Source organism: Astatotilapia calliptera, chromosome 13, assembly GCF_900246225.1.
Source record: "Astatotilapia calliptera chromosome 13, fAstCal1.2, whole genome shotgun sequence".
NCBI classification, from domain to species: domain Eukaryota; kingdom Metazoa; phylum Chordata; class Actinopteri; order Cichliformes; family Cichlidae; genus Astatotilapia; species Astatotilapia calliptera.
In genome coordinates, this window is record NC_039314.1 from 29033076 (window position 1) to 29053732 (window position 20657).

At 47.0% G+C, this 20657-nt stretch overlaps 3 protein-coding genes across 3 annotated transcripts; all 3 read right to left on the reverse strand.

Annotated features, from left to right (window-relative positions):
* Positions 1-15: 15 nt before the first annotated feature.
* On the reverse strand, positions 16-2171 carry LOC113034775 (uncharacterized). Its single transcript, XM_026189779.1, has one exon. The coding sequence runs from the start codon at positions 1966-1968 to the stop codon at positions 1057-1059; it is 912 nt and encodes a 303-aa protein (XP_026045564.1). The 5' UTR covers positions 1969-2171; the 3' UTR covers positions 16-1056.
* A 2625-nt stretch (positions 2172-4796) lies between these two features.
* On the reverse strand, positions 4797-6889 carry LOC113035238 (uncharacterized). Its single transcript, XM_026190653.1, has one exon. The coding sequence runs from the start codon at positions 5828-5830 to the stop codon at positions 5009-5011; it is 822 nt and encodes a 273-aa protein (XP_026046438.1). The 5' UTR covers positions 5831-6889; the 3' UTR covers positions 4797-5008.
* A 65-nt stretch (positions 6890-6954) lies between these two features.
* Positions 6955-20297, reverse strand: kif11 (kinesin family member 11). The gene is made up of 27 exons (XM_026190652.1): positions 20100-20297; positions 19844-19954; positions 17608-17737; positions 16663-16760; positions 16488-16566; positions 15594-15779; positions 15386-15510; positions 15209-15299; positions 14985-15130; positions 14736-14832; positions 14399-14494; positions 14108-14196; positions 13918-14005; positions 13470-13543; positions 13263-13377; positions 12984-13055; positions 11041-11176; positions 10638-10810; positions 10437-10562; positions 10180-10338; positions 8613-8752; positions 8356-8516; positions 8156-8274; positions 7797-8019; positions 7555-7721; positions 7346-7456; positions 6955-7220 (listed from the first exon to the last, which is right to left on the reverse strand). Exons 2-27 carry the CDS (start codon positions 19915-19917, stop codon positions 7110-7112), a joined length of 3186 nt encoding a protein of 1061 aa, XP_026046437.1. The 5' UTR covers positions 19918-19954; positions 20100-20297; the 3' UTR covers positions 6955-7109.
* Between the last annotated feature and the right edge of the window lie 360 nt (positions 20298-20657).

A 20657-nucleotide genomic window follows, 5' to 3' on the forward strand; every position in this document is an offset into this window, starting at 1 on the left:
CACCATGAGTCTGTGTAGCACTGCCAGGTTTATTTTGAAAGGCACCAGTTTCTAATAAATAATCAAACTGCCAATGTGTAAAGAAGCTGATACGACAGAGTCGGAAGACAAACTTTAAAAATAAAAAGTAAAAAGGGCGCACAGAGTGTAGAGCCATGTCCTATAAAGCCATGTCGGGCATTACAGGAGTACATGATTGTGAGATGAGCTTCATAAAACGTCCTCCATCCTCTCAGGTGCAGAGAAGCAGGGCTCCAGAGTGGATTTAAACATGCGTGATCCAACACAGTGAGTCCAGTGTGCCCTTCAGCCTCCGCGGCTGTGACGGGACATTAAAAGGCACCTTTTTCTCACTTTGCCTCCATAACATGTGACCGCTGCACGTGCACAGACGTCACAAACGTCCTTTTCCACTTTCTGAAACAGTTCTGCACATGTTTGTCCTCAAGGATGAAGCCACTAAAATATGCTAAAAACAAAGCTAACAACAGCACACATTTACAAAACATCATTGAATGTAAGTTATCAGGGCTTTAACACAGCAATGTACACGTTCATGATTAAATGATTGCCTCACAACATGATTGAATTTAGCGAACGGCACTCATTCCACTTTGCACTGAACTCAAACATCACATTTCTTTACTGTTCTGGCATTGTCATAATTTTATGTTTCAGAGTGGATCTGTTCTGCTTTTATCATACGTGTAAAAAAGGTGGACCGTGGACAGGAGCTAGTCTGCTTGTTTCAGGCAGAGGATGAAATGAAGGGTTAGTACATAAAGGATTATTATTGACCTGTGAATCATGCAAAGCCACCATAAAAGATTCAGAGAATAAACATGAGCAGGACGGATCCACCTTAAGAACACTTTTATACACGTCTTGTAACTGTCCTTCCCAGCTGTGGTACTGATGGTATTACTTCAGTATGAAGATAAAATTACTTCTTCATAAACTGACAGTTTGTACACTGCAGGATTATTTTCCTTCTCTCTCCAGATGCAGGCAGCTGTGGAAATCAAACATTTCTCATTTCATTCATATTATTTTGTTTTAGGGATCAATTTCTGGTTCACTTTTTGGTTCATTGTTCTCTTCCTTCTTTGGCTGTTCAGCTCCTCCGTTCGTAGCAGCAACAGCGGTATAAACAGTTGTTGTTCCCGCTGCATCTGCTCGTTCCTTCCAGGGCAAACAAGAATCAACCTTGTTCTTGAATGGTTCCCAAATAAAGTAGAGCAGTATAGGTACAGCTGGAACTACCAATAGGATTAAAACAGGTAAAACAATCCCCAAAATCACCCCCGAACCAGGTGAAGATGGCTCCTTGGTCGTTTCCTCCCGGTAGAACACGTTGAAGGCGTTGCTCTCTTTCTCACTAAACTGATTCTTTATTCTGCAGGAGAACTTTTTCACACGCTGTGTTTCCGCATCATTGATGATCTCCATGGTGTTCTCTTTAGACTTTTCCCACTCTCCATCATCCTTCTTCCAGAAGTACTCCACAGGCCCGGCTTTGCTAACGTTTCCCTCACACACCAGTTTACAGTCCTTTGAGGCTGAGCTACACGACAGCGGCTTCGCTTCCAGCACAGGCTGGGGCACATCCTCGATCGCCATAATCTTATGAACCCGACTCTGGACGTGGTTGTTGATCTCCACTGTATACACCTCATTGTCCGCCGCAGTCATGTTCCTGATCTCCAACTCTCCTGTGCCAGTGTTCAGAGTGGTTCGGCCTCTAAACTTGCTGTAATATGTCAGAGGAATCTGCTTTGTCTCCCACTCAGCCAGCAGGTTCTTGCCGTATTTCCACACGATGCTGGTGATCGCTCCACCGACCGGCTGAGGGCTGAGCTGGAGTGTGCCACCAACCCTGAAGTACTCCTCCACAGTCTCGGCCTGACAGAAGCTAACGTTAGCCACCAGCAGCACCAGCACCGCTCCGAGAACCACAGACCGACCCATGTCCACTGATCAATACAGGAGTGACAGAGTATCGATGATCACATCAATAAAAACTCACTCGTCGAAATCTTTTCAGGCAGGTCAGTAAAAACCGACGAACGTGAGGCGGTTTGAGTCGCTGATAAAGAAACAGACCTCCGCCCTTCTCTTCCTGTGGAGCAAAATGTCTCAAACCTGCTGCGTCCCTCCCTACTGAGGGCGGAAACTTTTTTTTTCATAATAAAAGCACAATAAAATACTCCTGAAGCATTTCAACCTATTTCTACAGTCATTGATTTAAAGCCATATATTCTAACCAGTTTCGGTGATAAATTAAACATCTGTTAATTTTGTAATATTTCTCAATAAATTAATAAAAAAAATTTCCCTTCCTAATCCTTAAAGGCTCGCAGGTGAAAGTGATCAACACAGGTGAATACAACACTCAAACTAACGCCTCAGCACCACGAGGAGAAGAAAGCAACCTGAATGCGAAGAAGAAAGAAGAAGAAAGAGGCAAACAGCTTATTTTTACAGCTATATAACACTGCTGTTAGTGTGAGCGTAACATCAGGTACCAATTTAATAACGTCATAATCAGGAAAATCCTCAGGAACATGTAAAAAGAAAGAAGAGTTTATCAGAGGCGCTGTTTGAGGTTTTACTGCTTTATTGCTGCAGTCAAAACAATCCTCGCTGATATTGTATTTATATTATTAACATGACAATTCATGTTTTATATGTGCAATGAAGCAGAACAGCGACGCAACACGGCTTTATTTTGAAAAGCACGGAATCGAGTTTCCTTAGAAAGTGAAAGTAACTCTAAAGTAGGCCTCGGTCCTATTGTCCCGCACTTATTGTAAAATGGTTTGTCTGTAGCCACATAACGTCTGTATTAAGAACTAAATTAGTCTTAAAGAATAAAAGCGACAATTTGACAGCAACCCCGAGAACCACACACACACACACACACAGGCTCCACGGGGAGGTGTCTGACCTCCACGGGTGCCCGAAGTGTTGCAACCACGATCAGAGCAGTTTGAATTCTCACATAGGAAAGAAACCTATGTGCTTCTTAGGGACAGAATGTGTATGTAAATACATACATATATGTATTTATATGTAAATATGTTTACCTATAAACATGTCTGTATTTCAGTTCATCCACACAGTGACTGCAGGGAGTGTTCAGGGTGAATTTAATATTTACAATAAGAAAAGCATAGATGGTTTTCTGGTTTTCTATTCAGAGATTAAAGAACAAAGCTGTCACATGAGGTAAATGGGATGGACACAAGTTCCAAACCGGAAGCGAGACAGTGAGTGAAAAAAAGGTTTATTTCTCCCCACAATTAAACACAAGCCAAATCAAAACGACGCCACTAACTAGTGGGCGCGCCGTCAAAACTAAGTCAACTAAAGGTAAACTAGACAGTTCTAGAATGCAGCAGAACAGCTGTGGCAGTGGGGAGGAGAAAACTGGGCCGGAAAAGTACTATGAAGTGACCGGGGCGCTGTAATGAGAGGAGAGCACAGTCAGAGGGGTCCAGCAGTCAGTCAGCGATCCTTCACAGTTAAACTGAGTTGCCTTACTTGGTTTCAGGTGGAGGGGACAGGTGGGGCGCGAGGCCCGCATGAGGTCGAGGCGTGGAGAGGCAGGCAGGTGAGAGGTGGGCTAGTTGGCAACATTGTACCAGCAGCTGGTGGCCCAGGTCCAGAAAAGCAGAGATAACTGAGGCAAGAAGCCCACTCCAGGAGCCAACTCTGAAGACAGGAACATTTTCACACAGGATCTGGACACAGCAATTACACACCACTGACTAACATGGGATAGCAGATACTCATGCGATGACTGATTGAGTGTGCAGGTCTTATATGCTGCCGGAATAATTGCCCACAGGTGGTCAGCCAGGGAGGAGCAACCGATCTCCGCCCAAAGGAGGAGGGCTGCTGTTGGAAACCTGCAGGTACCCACCCAGACCATGACAAAAGCCTCCTCTCCTGCCTGAATGTGTTCCTGTAAATCTTTGCACATAGGGCCTGTTCTGTGTCTGCTTCCTTTGGAGTCTGTTCATATCTTTTTTATTTATTTTTTGCCATCAGCTTAATAATAATGAGAAGAAGGCTAGTGCCCTGTATTTGGGTCCTCTCCTCTCCCGTATCCATGACAGAAACATCTTTTCAAAATGTGTAAAGCTGTCTCTGATGCAGTGGAATTATAAATTATTATTAAAATTAATTTAAACTCTTTCAGAATGGATAAGTGACATAATGACTTCATGCGCTTGTTATTAATGAAACTGGCTGCTGAAGGACAGATGATGCTGTAAGACCTTCTAAAATCCTTGTTTTTGTGGACGCTGAACTGTAACACTGTATCATATATGCTGTTCGCCTGTTATGATCTGTGGTTTAGGTTCCAATGTTTTTGATTTGTCTTAGAGGTTTATTATTATTATTATTCCCGATAGATAGATAGATAGATAGATAGATAGATAGATAGATAGATAGATAGATAGATAGATAGATAGATAGATAGATAGATAGATAGATAGATAGATAGATAGATAGTCAGTCCATGATGGAGAGCAGTCTGTTCAGTGACCTCTGACCTTTGCTGAATCAAACACTGGTCAGCTGTTTGGTCCTGGACAGCCATCAGAGCTGCCTCATTCACAGCCTCTTTCTATGCTCTAGTGCTTTTCATCTAACATTCACAAACATACTATGATGGGGAGCAACCTGAGAGCAGCTCAGAGCTGAGGCTCTGACTCATGCAAAGCTGCTCCAGAAGAATCAGAGGACAGAAAACAAGGAGATTTTTTTTATTCCTTTATTTATCCAGGTGAAAATCTCACTGATATTAAAAATCTGTTACTGGTAGTTGAGCAGTTTCTTTTCACTAGAACACTGAACAGTTCAGAGTTCCTGCTCAGACAGAGGAGGCTGTTAAATAACACAAACATTCATGCTGCCGTGAGTTTATCTGCATGTGTGTCTCTCCTGCAGCAGGTCACAGTTTCTAACGCACAAACAACAAACCCAGGCTGATGACGCTTCACACAGAGTTACACGTCGCTGACATCTGTGGGACAGAATTCCTGCCTTCGAGCTTCTTAATGGTCTTCTGGATAAATTCTCTCTGACAAAATGCAAACAGAGCCACAGAAACCAGGGCTGCAGCTCCAAAAGCTCCGCCCACAGTGACCGCCACACCTGTCCACCCTGCAGAGTCAGGTGGGCTCCTGTGTCTGTAAAAAGGATTATTGATGGGCTCGCTGTCTTTCTCACTCACTGGGTCCTTCATCCTGCAGGAGAAAGTTCTCACATGGTGCAGCTCATTAACATTGAGGATCTCTATCTTCTTTTCTGACTCCTCCCACTCTCCATCGCCCATCTTCCAGTAGTAGGTGATGTCCTCAGTGTCTGCAGTGTGTCCATAGCAGTGCAGTAAACACCGAGAGGAGGCCTGACTGCAGGCCAGAGGTGTCACAAAGGCCTCAGGCTGGGGCACCTCATCCACGGCTGCAGCTCTGTAGAGCTCGCTCTGAGGCTCGTTGTTGATCTCCACTGAAAACATTCCAGCGTCCTCTGCAGACGCAGCGCTGACGCGCAGGCGTCCGGTCCCGGTGCTGAGCTCTGACCGGCCTCTCAACCCTCCGTAGTATCTCACCTCACTCTCTCCCTCCGCCCACTCGGCCAGCAGGTCGTGGTTGCGTTTCCACACCACGCTGGTGATGCGTTTAGTGACCGGCGGCACAGGCTGCAGAACCAGGGCGTCTCCAAGCCGAAAGTATGCCTGAATAAGCCCGGGCTGGGAGAAGCAGGGCACGGCCAGGAGCAGCAAAGAGAGGAGGCAGAGATCAGCTGATCGCTCCATGTTCACAGATCAGAGCAGGAAAAACAGAGCGAGCACAGAAAGAGAGAAACTCTCCTCATATCCAGAAAAACACGGACATCAGCTCCCACCTCCACACCTGACACTGAGAGAATGAGCTCGTCCAGAATCCACAACAACAAATGAAGGAACAAACCGAAAGTAACTCTGGGTGCTTTCCGTCCGACCTCAGAGCTACAAAATACCGTAACCGGCCAACACAGCAGCTCAAACTATAATCACGGTCACATGACCTCATTTATTCACAATTGTTTTATTTCACACTTCAAACTCCATCATTTAACGTTTTTCTTCTTCCGCACGCGCACACACACGTACACGACATACTAATTTAAATATCATATTTGTATATCGTGTATATAAGCAGTACAAATATTACTGTAAACAGGACAAGGTCAGCGACAGTACCACCTCGCCCTCAACAAGCACGCGCACTCTGCACGTATCAGTGGGGGAATTCCGCAATGACGTCATCAGAGGAAAACCGCAGTAAACTTTGGTGCTTTCCTCTCAAAACATAAACCAGACAGACTTCTTTTTCACTCGTGGAATTCTCGGGGTTTTTCTTTGGTTTCTCTAAGCATGCGCAGTCTGACGTCACGGTATATTTGCTGGGATGTCCACTTATGAATGAGGACTCAAAACTGCCGGGAGCTGCTGTCTCCACCTGTGAACTCCCACAACTTCTGCTTTTATACAGACGCTCACATCAGCAGGAGTCCATGAACGACTATCAGCACCGGGCTCCTGTTTACTCAGAGTCCCTGTGGAAACGTGAATGTTTTCCACGTTCTGGCTGTGTGCGTTAAAGACACGGCGTGCTGCCGTGAGCTCATCTGTCGAGGCCACGAAACATAAATAGTGAAACATCATGAAGCAGCACAGAAACCAAAGAAACCTCACAGGCTGCAGTGTCCTCCAGCCCACCCGACAAAAACATTTGAACTCTTCGTGGTTTTGCTGAACCCACTCTACCCGCCATCGCTCCACGCCACATTTCATAACGTCTAACCAGGAGAGCCACACGTGTCCTGTGCTGACGTCATAACCGAGGACAAAGCCGGTGAGCTGGCTGAGTGTGGCAGATGGAATAATTAACAGCAGAATAAAACAAGAATAAATCTTTAATTTTACAAACAATTTGCAGGTGCTGAGACACAAACTACAATAAAACAGTTCATGAGGACACGTTTAAGATGAAAGAGGTCAGAAAAAAGAAGAAACAGTAATAAAGTTATTAAAAATAAAGAGAAATAAGGTTTCAGTTCTGACAGCGGAGCGGCAGTCTGGATTTCTGAGGCGTTGACTCCGCTTCGTTTTCCGACACTTTAGACCGGGACGGGATCTTCGTCTCCTTTTTGCCTTTCTTCTTCTGGAAAAGAGGAATGAAAACAAGCTTTAATGTGCATTGGTATTAAACACTTGACCTCTGACCCCCAGTCGCTGCTTCAGCAGCTTTTTCAGTAACAGCTGCACGGCTTCAAACTTCCCCCTCACCTTGAAGAAGGGGACCCGCTTGCTCTCATTGAAGACGAGGTTCTCGTCGATGAAGGACGGCTCTGTGGCCAGACTCTCGTTGCACGTGCTCAGATCATCCTCCAGCGAGTCCTGATGATGCAGCAGAGAAGAACGAGGCCAAACATCACGTTTATTTACATTTAAATGAAAATGAATCACAGCTCCAAGATAAATGTTCTGAAACTCACCGGGTCAGTCTGCTTGTCCTCCTCCTCCAGCTCCTCCTCCTCTTCCGCCTCCATGGCGGCCTGCAGCTCCTCCTGCTGCCTCCTCAGGCTCTCCAGCAGTTCGCTGCGGCGGCGAGACTTCACCAGCTGACGGGGATACACAAACTCCCGCCGCTGAGGAGTCGCACCTGAAGGCAACAGGAGGTTAATGTCCTGCTGAGAACTTTAACTTTTAATTCAAGGCAGAAAAATAAATCTGTCACCAGTGGGAACGTCTTCCTGCAGCTCGTCCCGCAGGAAGCTGTGGACCAGCTGCTCGCTCGCCTCCACGTGCTGCAGGAGCTCAGCCCGCTGCTCCTCCAGGACGCTCCAGTCGACGGAGGTCTGATCCTTGACAGTCGTCAGAGCTCGCGTCACCTCCTGCTGCTGGTTGGATATATCGGCCTTGGCTGCTCGCAGCTGCTCGGAGCAGCAATCCTCCACGCTCTGCGGGACAGGAGGCACTTTTACTGAGTTCAGAGTCGTCGGGTTTGGTAATAAGATATGACGGTCGTGTCTCTACAGTATTAAACTGAGGGTCTGCTCTGTGTTGGGGTTAGGACAGAAAACCTCGAATTCTCACCTGACGCAGGTCCTGAGCTTCAGAGCCAACCTTCCTCATCAGCGTGAGGTGCTCCTCGGCTCGTTTCTCAGCGTGCTCCTTCACTCTGGAGCTCCACTCGAGGTCACGCTCCAACAGGCCTGCAGGGACACAAACACACTGAGCGTGCTGTGGATGAGGGATTACAGCGAGCAGCAACAGAGGAGAGGAAGAGTTTGTACCGGTGACGGAGCTGTGGATGTGGGAGCAGCAGCCCGACATCTCTTCCAGAGACTGCCGGCTCTCGTCCGCGGTCAGACACAGGGAGGAGACGAGGGAGGAGGCGGAGGAAGACAGGAGGTCCGCCTGGGCCGAGACCTGGTGCTCGACTGTGCTGCAGCCTCTGCCACAAAGACACGGTTTCAATGCAGGTTTCAATGTTTCAATGAACTTTGACGTGCAGTAGAAGAAAAACATGACCGTTTAGTGCTCGACTCACCTGCTGATGTCCTCCTGGAGGCTCTGCAGAGGCTTCTGCAGGCCTCTGGAGGCCGAGTACAGACCAGTGAACTTCTTCTTGACCTTCACAGTCAGCAGGTTAAGCTGGTCCTGGAGGCACTGGATGGTCTCCTTCATATCCTGACCGAAGCAAACGGAAGCAGTGTCAGAAACACCCGACCCACAGAACCAGCCAGCGCGTGAACACTCAGATGTAATAAAGGCAAATAAACCTGTTAATGCATGAAACTGTGCCACACGAGGGCAGAACAAACGAGGCACGATGCAAATCACACCCATCAACTTCAGAATCTGTCGTCATCCTTGTCATGTATCCCGTGCACTGTTATTCTAACTTTAAATCTCCGCCTGTTTGAGTTGTTGAGGCTGCAGACAGGCTGAATGTGCGCCGACTGCACCTCATGCTCAAACAGATCATTGAATGCTGTTGAAGTGGATTTAAAAATGGAAGCGAAAACCACTACACATCAGTGCTGCTGGGCTTGAAACCATCACAGGTCCAAAGTTAACGGTCTGCTTCAGGCTAGGGCTGGGCGATATATAGAGTTGGTTTTTTTTTGTTTTTTTTATAAATATCGATATATTTTTATACCAAATATAAGAAGTGACAATATCGTTTATATCGATATAGTCTATGTTGTGTTATAATTATACTTGTGGAGCCGCAAGTTTGCCTCTATGCTGCGTTACTCCCCCTCCCCCATAACTTCACCTGCAGGCGACGACAAGATGGACACGGCAAATCTCCGTTAGCAAGTTAACCAGGCTGCAGCCCAGAGAGGCTGCACGGCCTAAAATGCTTTCATTTTCTCAAAAGTTGACAGCGCGTCTTATGTATGAATTCTGGTTGTGCTTGATGACTGCAAACCAATTTTATGTGCTGCACGGCGCTCAGCAATCTGTCAAAAATGTTTCAGCACGACTTTGCTAAGCTACGGAGCTGCACCACCTGATGGGTTGTTGGAGCATTACAGCTACCGAGGAGCCTCGCCGAGTGATACGTACTGTGCTTCAATGTAATATTACTGTACTGTGTGCGTATAAGGACCATAAATGGCACCTGTTCAGAGACGTGGTTACGAAGAGGATTTCAAACTCCAGGCTGTCAGTCACACAGTAGAAGTTAGGAACAGAGCAGCTGCTTGTTATTATGCTCGGCGTCTGTTAGTTTACATTTTGACTGCACAGTTGTGAGCTCTTTGTTATGCACAAAAACAACAGTTTTCTTTTATTTATGGAGCATGATTATTTAATAAATGCTGATAATTTGAGTAATTTTTTTTTCATGAACATCTACACTGTTTGTTAATAAAAGTGCCCCTGTGACATCTGGGACACAGCTTTGACTAAGAACTGTTTGTTCTGACTTTATGGCTTAAATTAAAAAAATAAAAATATTGAGATATATATCGTATATCCCCATCCAGCTAAAAATATGGAGATGAATTTTGGGTCACATCGCCCAGCCCTACGTCAGGCTCCAGGACATCTGGCAGCGTCCTCGTCCAGCAGACAGAGGTTTGCTGTCCTCTCTGGTGAGCTCTCACCTTCTGCTCGATTTCCTCCTCCGCCTGCCTGATCTTGTCCTCCAGCTCGTCGCGTTCAGCCTGCAGGGCGCTCAGTCTCTGCACGGCGGCCTCCCGCATTGCCGCCAGCTCTCGGACCAAGCTGTCGAACACCACGCCCATCTCCTTCATTGCCTCCGCCTGAGGAGGAGAACGAGAAGAATCAGATCAGAGCTTTGCCTCCGAGATCGAGCGTACGCCACGTTTGCTCCGTGTGGATGTTACTGTCGTGGACCAACTTTGTCGGCCAGCGCTCGCTGCTTCTCCACCGAAGCTCTCAGGCTGTCGTTGAGCTCTTTGGCTGCTGATAAACCCATCAGAGTTTGGACCACCAGCACCTCCTCCATGTCCCGTCGGTGCTCCTCCTGCACACACACACTTTAGTCACACAGCACTGATCTGAGCGGACAACGCGGCAGTGAGCGCGCTCAGACACTCACCAGCAGCTGCAGCACGCTCTCCTTGTCCTGCAGACACAGCGTCTCGTTCTGCTGCACCTTCTCCTCGCAGCGGGCCACGCTCTCAGCCACCAGCGGCCTGACTCCCCCCACAAAGGATTCCACAGTGGTCAGAGCGCCCTTCAGTGCCGCCTCGTTCATCACGAGCAAACCGTCTGCACAGGAAAGAGGGCGGAGACGCAGGAAAGACCGCAGAGTTGTTTTAAACACCAAATCATCTTTTTCAGTTCAGTATTTCGCTTCAGAACATACTGAAACCACCCCCCCCCCCCGAGTACTAACAGTACAAACACCAGAGTCACCATCAGGCGGGCAAATTTAAAGCAGCCGCAGTAAACCGTCCCAGCCCGTCACCCACGCCTCTGTGAAACCTCTGCGCTCTTACCGACAGCCTGCGAGTAGCTGCTCAGCATGTGGCGCTGTTTGTCTCCGTGCTGCTGGATGCAGCGCTGCACGTCTCTGAAGGAGCCGTCCATGCGCTGGGCGAAGCTCTGCTGCATCTCCCTGTTGTGCTCCTCCACCTGCAGGGTCAGAGGCAGGTTTGTGCTTCAGAACATTTGTGTTTTCAGGAAGCTCCAAGTTTCAGCATCAAGTCATAAAAACCCGGTTTACAGCGCCCTCTGCTCTGTCTGGATTCATGCTTTTAAACAGCCAAAGCACCTGAAACCCTCTGAAGTCATTTACATCAGCGGTCTCCAACCTTTGTTGCATCACTACGGAGCCCCGCAGGGGACATGGGAGGAAAAAATAAATAAATTAAGACGGACTTCTGCGAGATCTCGCAAAACAAACTCGGGATCTCACAAATGTTTTAGCCGCATTCCTCGGAGGCCGCCAGCTCGAAGCCGACCGGGAGGTCGAGGTACGATGTGCCGGGAAAGCTGTAGTAGGTCTCGACCTCCCGTTAGCTTCGAGCTAGTGGGTGTCAGATCTCCGAAAACGTCGGAGCACTTTTGCAAATATGTGATGTCTTGTAAACCGAGCAGGTATCTGACGTTGACACAACTACATTCACGCCTCAAAATATCTTAAAAGTGTATTTTGTGACCCAGAAAGAGTAATATTACAACTAAGTAGCTGCCGCCATCGTTGGAATTCAACTTTTGCGAGATCTCGCAAAACTCAGTCTTATTTTTTTTTTCCCTCCCATGTCCCCTGCGGGGCTCCGTACGTCACGGACCGGTTTATGCCCGACAATATTTTCACGGACCGGCCTTTAAGGTGTCGCGGATAAATACAACTAGTACCGGTACCGAAAAAAGAAGATTTATTCATAACACACGTGAAAAGACCCAGGAAAACCGAGTTAACGATAAAAACCATACATTTCACACCTGAGCCTCAACTCCCGCGGCCCGGTACCGGTCCGAGGGTTGGGGACCGCTGATTTACATGGATTAAAAAAAAAAAAAAAAAAAAAAAAAAAAAAAAAAGGTTGATTCTCAGGTTTTAATCACAGTGGAAATGACTCTAATCAGCCCACAGACGTAAAAATAGTCAGATCTGACTTCCCTGTCACTTCTTTCCCAACTGTTCTGTGAAGCGGTTGATGCTTAAAGGTGTATTTTCAGTCACTCGGGGAGGCTTACGCCACAGTGAGTGTTTCTTTCTCCTCTAAAAGGAAGTCTGCAGAGGAAACTCCCCACAGTGGTCACAGATAAGAGCGTGTTCCACCCAAAACCCGCTGAGAGTTCCTGCTGTGCACCTGCAGGTTCCCCAGCTGTTCCCCAATCTTATCATCTGTGACTCAAACCTCTGATTTATGACACCTGCTGTGTCATTAGTGCACGGCAGACACAAGCAGCCGTGTCATCTTCACTGGAATCTGTTACTCAGACCAGATGAAACATTTAAACAGGAGAAATGTGCTTTTACGGGTTAAACAGCGAGGCTGGTAGTGTTTGCCTCAGCTGCAACTACAAAGTAAATAAGACACATCTGCTTTGACTTAACATCTGTTCTAATCTGTGGCTGTTCACATCAAACATGGACAGTTTATAGTGAGCTGTGTGTGTGTGTGTGTGTGTGTGGAAGCTCAGCGGTTTCTACCAGTGGACCTGTAGTCATGAGGACCGATCCCTGATGTGATGAAGCAGCTTCATCCACTCACTATTCAAATTGTGACAGCCAATCAGAAGGATGCCAGCTCAAAGGGGGAGGGGCTAAATGACCCATTTCAGACTGCAGGAAGGCCCAGCGTGAGACCAACAACCATCTACAGGCTCTCTGCCCCGTAATGATACTTCACACTGCGGTGACCAACACGAGCCGAAGCGAGCGCGTCTGCGGACGCCACGTATTCACCGCTTTAACAAAAACAAACGTGACCTTTTTCTTCCTGTTCAGCTTGTCGTGGAGGCCCGACACGTCGCTGGTGCTGGCGTCCGCCGTGCTCAGCAGCTGAAGGACGAAAGCACAAAGTTTCAGACTCGAATCATAAACATCTCACATCTGAAAAAGGGAAGTTTGGTGAAACGGGGCGAGAGTGGAAGCTGAAGATTCATTTTAAGAGGTTTTCAAATAACAGAGAGAGAGAGAGAAAAGGAAGCGATGATGAAGTGACAGAATGTCTAAATATCTCCCCCCGGCGTGGAGCGTCGCCTGTACCTGCCCGGCCGTGTCGTACAGCGTCTCCTGGGCGGAGGAGAGCTCGGAGCAGATGAACGCCTCCTCGCTCAGCTTCACCTTCGTCTCCCGCAGGTCTCTGCTCGTCTCCTCCAGCCTGAGAGGCGCACAGGAGAAAACCACAACTTTAAATCAAACTGCGCCCCCTGGTGGTGGTTTTAATCCCACACCTTAACAACAGCCCTGCACCTCTGCTGCTTTTCGTCCAGGTCCGCGGTGCACTGCTCCAGTCGGGCTTTGCTGTCCGCAAACAGCTCCGTGACCTGCAGAGAGAACACGACCACATGTTCACGCCGCTTCAGGACGTGTAAAACGATGCATCGATGGCGAAGACGCCAAAACAGACACCTCGTAATTCCTTTACAGCCAGTTAGTGGAGTCTTTTCTTTGGCCACGGCAACAAACAGTCTCTGTAAAGTTTGTGTGAAGTGCTTAACAGTGAACTCCTGAAATGCAGATTAATGCAAGACTGCAGCATCTGCAACCGCTGCATTCAATTAAATCTGCAGCTTTAAAATCTGCACAGAGGCTCAAACAGCATCTTCAACTTCTAAAGATCAAAAGTCAACTTTTAAGACCTCAGTAAGTTGAATCAGGCTCTGATTTGCAGCCGTCCGACAGCGGATGAGGATCGTACCTTCTTAAGCTCCTCCTCCATGATGGCGATCTTGTCGTTGTACTCTGTAACCTGCTCCTCGTGGGCGGTGATCTGAGCCACCATGCTCCTGCATGAATTAAAAACATAGTCGTGGTTAGGAGCACCCGAGATGGTCTGTCAGGTCAGCTATTTGGGTAAAAGCAGCGTTGACGTGTCAGCCGAGACCTACTCGTAGTTCTCCGAGGACAGGTAGACGCCGTGCTTGTCCCGGGTGGCGGCCAGGTCGCGTTTCAGACGCTCGATCTCCTCGGTGTATTCCTGAAGGACAGAGAAGGTCCTGAAATCTGGTGTTTGGACTCAGTGTCACATTTTCATTTAGATTCTTCTGGGTCACAGATTTAAAAGCTTCTGATGTGACCGTCACAGATGTTCCTGACTGAGTTCTGCTTTTCCAGGCAAACCTGCGACGGCGCCATTTGAAACCCGAACACATGCTGAATGCCGCGTCGACCTCAGATACCTTAATGAGCGTCCTCTTGGTGAGCTTCTGGTTGACCTCCGGCTTGTTCATGATGTTTTTGGCCCTGCTGGCGTACTCGAGGGTGCTCAGCGTCTCCTGCACGCACAACCGAGACTCGTCAGCACAATTACACTCAGTGAAACCAACACGGGCTAAATAAACGTGCTCGATCAAGAAACACTAAAATATAAACATGGTTACGTCCATCTTTTATATACAGTCTGTGCTCGAGTGGAAACATTGACACCAACAATAACAGACGTGGGTGACGCGAGACGCTTCAGGATAAATATGATGATGAATCTTTGAAAACATTCATTTTGTTTTTGAAACGCACTTCCAGGTTGCTGGACGACGGCGACACGGTGGCGATGATGGAGGTTTTGGTCCGCCCTCCCAGCGAGTCCTGAAGGATTCTGGTGAGTTTGGACTCTCTGTGGGAGAAAATAAACCGATCAATACAGCTCCTCAGCTCCGCCCCCACGACGACTGTACAAGGTCAGGGGAGGCGGACCCGCACAGACACCCCAGAGAAGACGGACCTGAACGCGACGTCCTCGTGAGACCGAGGAGGGTCGTTTCTCACCTGTACGGGACGTGAGGCCTCTTTTCCACCAGAGCGGTGATCACTCGGCCCAGCGTCAGCAGCGATTGGTTGATGTTTCCCGCCTCGCGAGCTCGCTTGTCCACGGCGCCGGAACGGCCGATGTTCTCGCTGCCGGCGAGATCGACCTGAACAGGAAGCGTTTGGGTCATTTTAGACGCTCTAGGCTGCGCCCCCTCCTCTCCCCCTCATCGCCAGATTATTACCAGATTGAGTTTTCCGATCTTCACCAGCTCCTCTCCTTCCAGAGTGATCTCCTTCATGTGGATGGTGACGGAGAACACCGAGTGGGAGCGACTGTGGAGAAACGGGAAGCGGGTGAGCAAACATAACTGACATGGCGGTTGGCGACGGAGTGAGAGTGCTTTCCTGCGAGCGGGTACCTGGAATAGGCGTTCATGAGCGTGGAGGCGGTCCTCCTCTTTGCTGCTCCGCGCTCCAGGATCTGGTAGACTTCGTCTTTGTTGTGCACCGTCACCTCCTCCAGACCCTTCACCACCACGCCGCGCTGCGGAGGCAAACACAGAGGCGTCAGATTCCCGGAGATTTCCGCAGCGGGCGTTCATTTCATCCGAGCTGCGTGACGCTCACCTTGTTGCGAGGGTCGTCGAAGAGCTGCAGCCGCTCGTTGACGTCCTCGGTGGGGCTGAGGAGGTCAAACAGCTCCTCGTTGTAGATCTCCAGCAGCGAGACTTTGACGGAGAACTCTGTGCCGTTCTCAGAAAGCTTTTCAAAGATCTGATGCAGCGTGCGAGGGATGATGCCGGCCAGCGGGTCCTAGAGACGCAAAAACACGGAGCTGTTTGCACCATTTCCACAATAATTAACAAACAGCTGTGGTGGCGTTTGTCACCCTCGTTCGTTGCTACTTGTGAAACTTGTAAATAAAACAGGTTTTATTTTGGTGATTTGACACATTAATGCATCTGAACTGACGATAAAAAGCCGGCTGCATGTACGCAGCATCCAATAACACCCCCCCTCCAAAGTACAGCTGACAGGTACTGCATACTACCCCTCTGCAGGCTTCCAGAAACTGGCCAATAAGATGAACGAGGGCTTGTAAAGGATGAGCTGAAGGCCTGTACGGAGACCCAGCACAGGACAAAGGAGGATTATTATTAACTATGAATCAAGCAAAGCTGCTCTAGTACAGCCCGAGGCTGAAATGAGCAGCAGGTCTGAGCAGCTACTGATGATCTGAAAACAAGACGTCCAACATCCACGTGCAAAAAAAACGGACACGGGGAATTATTCAAAGCCAATTCATGCACATTCAGGATGGATGCAGTCGGACTGCGATCACAAAACTCTGAATTTGAAAACCTGAAAAAGTTCATTAATGTTAGACAGTCAAGACGTTTCCCCTTCCTATACTTCATGCACGCTGCTGCAGGATCAGTTCATTCACACTCTGAATTAGATCCACATGCAGGCTTAGGGTCAAACAGTAAACCAGTGAGCCCATTTTAAAGCAGAGCTCACCTCCTCCCAGGTGAACTGCTCGTCCGGGCTCCTCTCTCCCTCCATGGTGAACGTCTTTCCCGTTCCTGTCTGACCGTAGCTGTCATCAATAAAAAAAGATGGAAACAAAAGAGGTTACAAACAGGTTCATCCGGGACGGCTCACGCCGACGCTCGCGTATCTGGAGAGCACTCACGCAAACACGGTGCAGTTGTATCCCAGGATGACCTCGTCCAGGATGGGACAGACGACGCTCCGGTACACTTCGATCTGCTTCGCAGACGGACCGAACACCTGAGGGAGAGAAACGCAGCTGCAGCAATGAGCCAATCCTCATCGAGAGACACTAAGAGCTGCTTCTGCTTCGAACGCAAGTTTTGTTACTTCACCTTAAGAACTTAAGACTAGGGCTGTGCGATAGGACCAAAATCTCATATCTTGATAAAACATTTATCGTCCTGACGACGACATAAAAACACAAAAATGTAACATTTTCTGTAAATTCTGTGAATCTCGGGCAGTTTTAGTGTTTCCAGCTGGGCGTCGCATACCTGGAGTCGAGTGTTTTAACCGATGCATGAAACGATACATTTTTAGACATAAGTTGTAACGGCCGCCGTTTTCTTTCAAAGTTTAAGTCTAAGGTTTATTTTTAGCACCCGACGGCTCTTTTTTGCTTCTCATCAGTAAACTCTCTGCATACTCTTTCCTGTGATTCAGTTTAATTTGAAAAGTCGCAACAGGATCTTGAGCTTTATTGTGAAAGGTTTACGTAGAAAACAAACAAGCGGAGAGCGGAGCCACGCGATGGTTTTACCGTCGTTGCTGTTAACGACAAGGCATAAAAACAGGCGCTTGTCTGTAGGGTGGTTATATTAAATATAAGAGAAAGAGAGAACTTTAAGGAATTAATATAGCCACTACAGTGACATCAGAACCATGAAAAAATATTGCTGCAAACAGTTTATTTTACGACACCACGAAACAAACGACAGCGTAATAGGAAACGATAGATGTTTTTATATCGTCATCAGATATATATCGTTATATCGAACAGCTTTACTTAAGACATAACACAACAGGGGAAACGGTCAGCCAGATGTGCGAGCACAGGATGCGCCGTGTCCATTTCTCCTCTCACCATGTCGAACGTGTAGGTCTTCCGTGACGCCTTGTCGTTCATGCCTCCCGTCCTCACCATCACCTCTTTCCGGTTGTGATCGCAGTCGACGACGCCGTAGGACGACTTGCGCTCCATCGTGTTGAAAGGCCTGAAAACACAGCAGAGGAAAACCTCGGTGACAAAGACTCGACGCCTGAGACTTCTGCAGCTCTGCAGTCATAATAAGGAAGCTTCAACATCAGCTCGAGTCACACGGTCCTGTTTGTAAAGATCTAAAAACCCTCACAGCGCGCCGACACCAAAGCTTTGACTTTGGCTCAGATTAAAATCAGTTTTCTGCTTCTTTCTGTCAGAGCAACGTTCATTTATGTTTTTGAAAAAGTCCCATAATAAAGATTTACTGCTTATTATAATTAAAATACACACAGGGTTTGTACTCTGAGCTACATATGAAGACATCTAAAAAACACATTAATGCTCGTTTAGGTTCAGATGACTAAAGTTCAGTAGAACACAGACGTAAGTACACACAGATCAGTGACGCTCATCCTCTGAGGCCTCAGAAAACCAGAGTACAAAAAGGAAATCCATAACATTGTGAGCTTATCATGAACAACGAACCAGACGGTGGGCAGCAGAAGGAACAGATGAATTAACCGATTTAGCACAAATATGGGATATAAATTAGATCAGTGTCAACGTCTGCAGGCCTCAAAACATCTTTAAGATGTTTCTAAATATCATCTTAGCATCATCTGAGCCTCCGCCACAGACTCGCCTGCACGGGTACGGGAAGATCAAACCGCAATATGACGTTACGGACGCTTATCTCACTCTGTGTCGGTTTCAGAGCTGGGACACGCTAACCAAAAATCCAGAGATAATCAGTTCGTGTTCACACGTGACAGAAAAGCAGAAACTAAAAACATTGAAGCTTCTTCAAAGCTCCTCTGAGCCATCAGTTTATCTTCAAGCCATTTCAAGCCAACTTTCTTCTGACTGGCTGCCCCTCAACTTGGTGGGCGGGGCTTCTGTACTCTGACATCATAGAGAGCTAACATTACAAAAAACTATGTGAAACTGAGTGTTTAGTGCCAACGGAGGGGCTGATGGATTACCAGTTTTCTTTTCGCACTAATAATTGTTAAATGGAACCACGTGGAAGACGACTCCAGTAATCGGATCGGGACTACAAACCCATGTTTGTGTCCCACGACACAGACAATCACACAAATCTAAACTGTCAGGGATCAATTAACAGCCAATAAAACTTAGACAGCTAGAAAATAGCAACAGCATCCAAAACACCCAAAACCTATTTAGTGTGATGTTAGTGCTCAGTGTTTGACATGTGCTTGAAATATTTGCATCTAGACGAGTGGGGGCGTGTCTTTGCTCCACCTGCTGGGTTTTTAAAAACTTATTACACCTTTATTCTGCTAAACCGATGTGTAAGTGAGCTACGAGACCTCAGAAAAGGATGGTTTTATACTCTTTTTTTTTTTTCCACCTTGGGTTTTAAACCTGTTAAAACAGGTTGAAGTACAATTAAACTGGAATGAACAGGCTTTCACTCAGTCGTGCAAATTCATCCCCTGAATGTTAAAAATGCTAAAGAGGTAAAACACGCTTTAAGGTCTCTTCTAGGAAAATGATGAATAAATTAAAGACCAAATACATGAGCACTGGGATACTGAGAGACTCAAACACGTGAGGCTAGTATGATGGTTATCACTGGATGTCCTGTTTCCATCCTTTTCCTGTATTTTTATCATCATTTTGCATTTCTCTGTGGTTGTGCAAGTATTTTTGCATCATTTGTGTGCACATTTATGGATTAACTAACATTTTAACACACCCATAAACATATAGAAGAAAGTAAAAAAGAGAGACTCAAATTTTATTGATAAATTAGATGCCACATGGGTTAGGGTTCCCTCAGAGGCTCAAATAGTAACTTTAAGACTGCAAGAACTGCTGATTTTTCCACACGTAAGCTCAGGCTAGTGTTCTCATTTAGCTTCTGAGACTGTAAAATGTCAGTGACCTGTTTTATGAGTACACTTTTAGCCTTTTTAAGGTCTTCCAGGTAAATACACCCACTGAGGGCAGTTGAACATACAGCTTTAAGGTGGATTTGGTGATGTTTCTGCATCTTTTGCGATGTTTTGAGGATATTTACGACATCTAGAGTATGTTTGTGACTGACAGCAGCAAACACAGACACAGCTGAAACTCTGTTTCCACTCCTTACCTGCATCTGACCACCACCTGGATGTTCCTGCCCTTCTCCTCCCGTTTCCCCCCGCTCTGGACGTTTGAAGACATGGCTCAGAGCTGCTCCCGGACACCGTTATATCACGCACTTCAGATTAAACGGGCACATTAATGAAGCAGCACAGTCATCAATACAGAAATGAACCGCAGGGAGGCGGTTTGTCCGCTTTAAATGTGACGAACCGAAAGAAAAGCGACAAATAGCATCATAATGTTAGCTAACGAAAACTCACCAAATATCGTTTTGCGCGTCACTTCCTCCCCCTCTGCGGGTTATCCGAATATAAATCCAAAGTCTTCGATATCTTAATAAATCGTATAATTCAGCTTTTACGGGCTGCTCTGAAAGCACAGGCCGTTTTCCTACAACTTCTCTGGCGCACTAAAACCTTCGACAGGACACTTTTCAAACTGTACTTTTAAATTTTCATCGGCCAATAGCAGGAGAGTAATGGTCACTACGTGGCCGTCATTGGGTACCACGATCATGTGACACTGCCATCGCAGAGCATCACGGGAGCAGATGTGATATAAATATCGATGTACGTCCAGCAGGTGGCGACATTGTTCTGAGAAATATTTAATAACACGAAAACAAACATGATTTTTATTTATAATTATAAACAACTACTAGAGATAATAACGTATTTTTATGTTCCCAAATAAATAATTAGACTTTTAAGTTTACGATATTTGATTCGGGTTTCTTTCAATTAATGAAAAAAGGTTGAGTTTCATATGGTTAAGCCTGGAAGTGACCCGAATGATGCTGGCGGCTTCCCATGATGCAC

Excerpts from the sequence above, each read along its gene's own strand:
- LOC113034775 (XM_026189779.1), bottom strand. The coding sequence starts at position 1,968 with ATGGGTCGGTCTGTGGTTCTCGGAGCGGTGCTGGTGCTGCTGGTGGCT.
- LOC113035238 (XM_026190653.1), bottom strand. The coding sequence starts at position 5,830 with ATGGAGCGATCAGCTGATCTCTGCCTCCTCTCTTTGCTGCTCCTGGCC.
- kif11 (XM_026190652.1), bottom strand. The coding sequence starts at position 19,917 with ATGTCTTCAAACGTCCAGAGCGGGGGGAAACGGGAGGAGAAGGGCAGG. Across the intron at positions 14,495-14,735 it reads CGTCGTCCAGCAACCTGGAA|GAGACGCTGAGCACCCTCGA; the intron begins GTGCGTTTCAAA and ends TTGTGCGTGCAG. Across the intron at positions 14,006-14,107 it reads CTGTCCTCGGAGAACTACGA|GAGCATGGTGGCTCAGATCA; the intron begins GTAGGTCTCGGC and ends TAATTCATGCAG.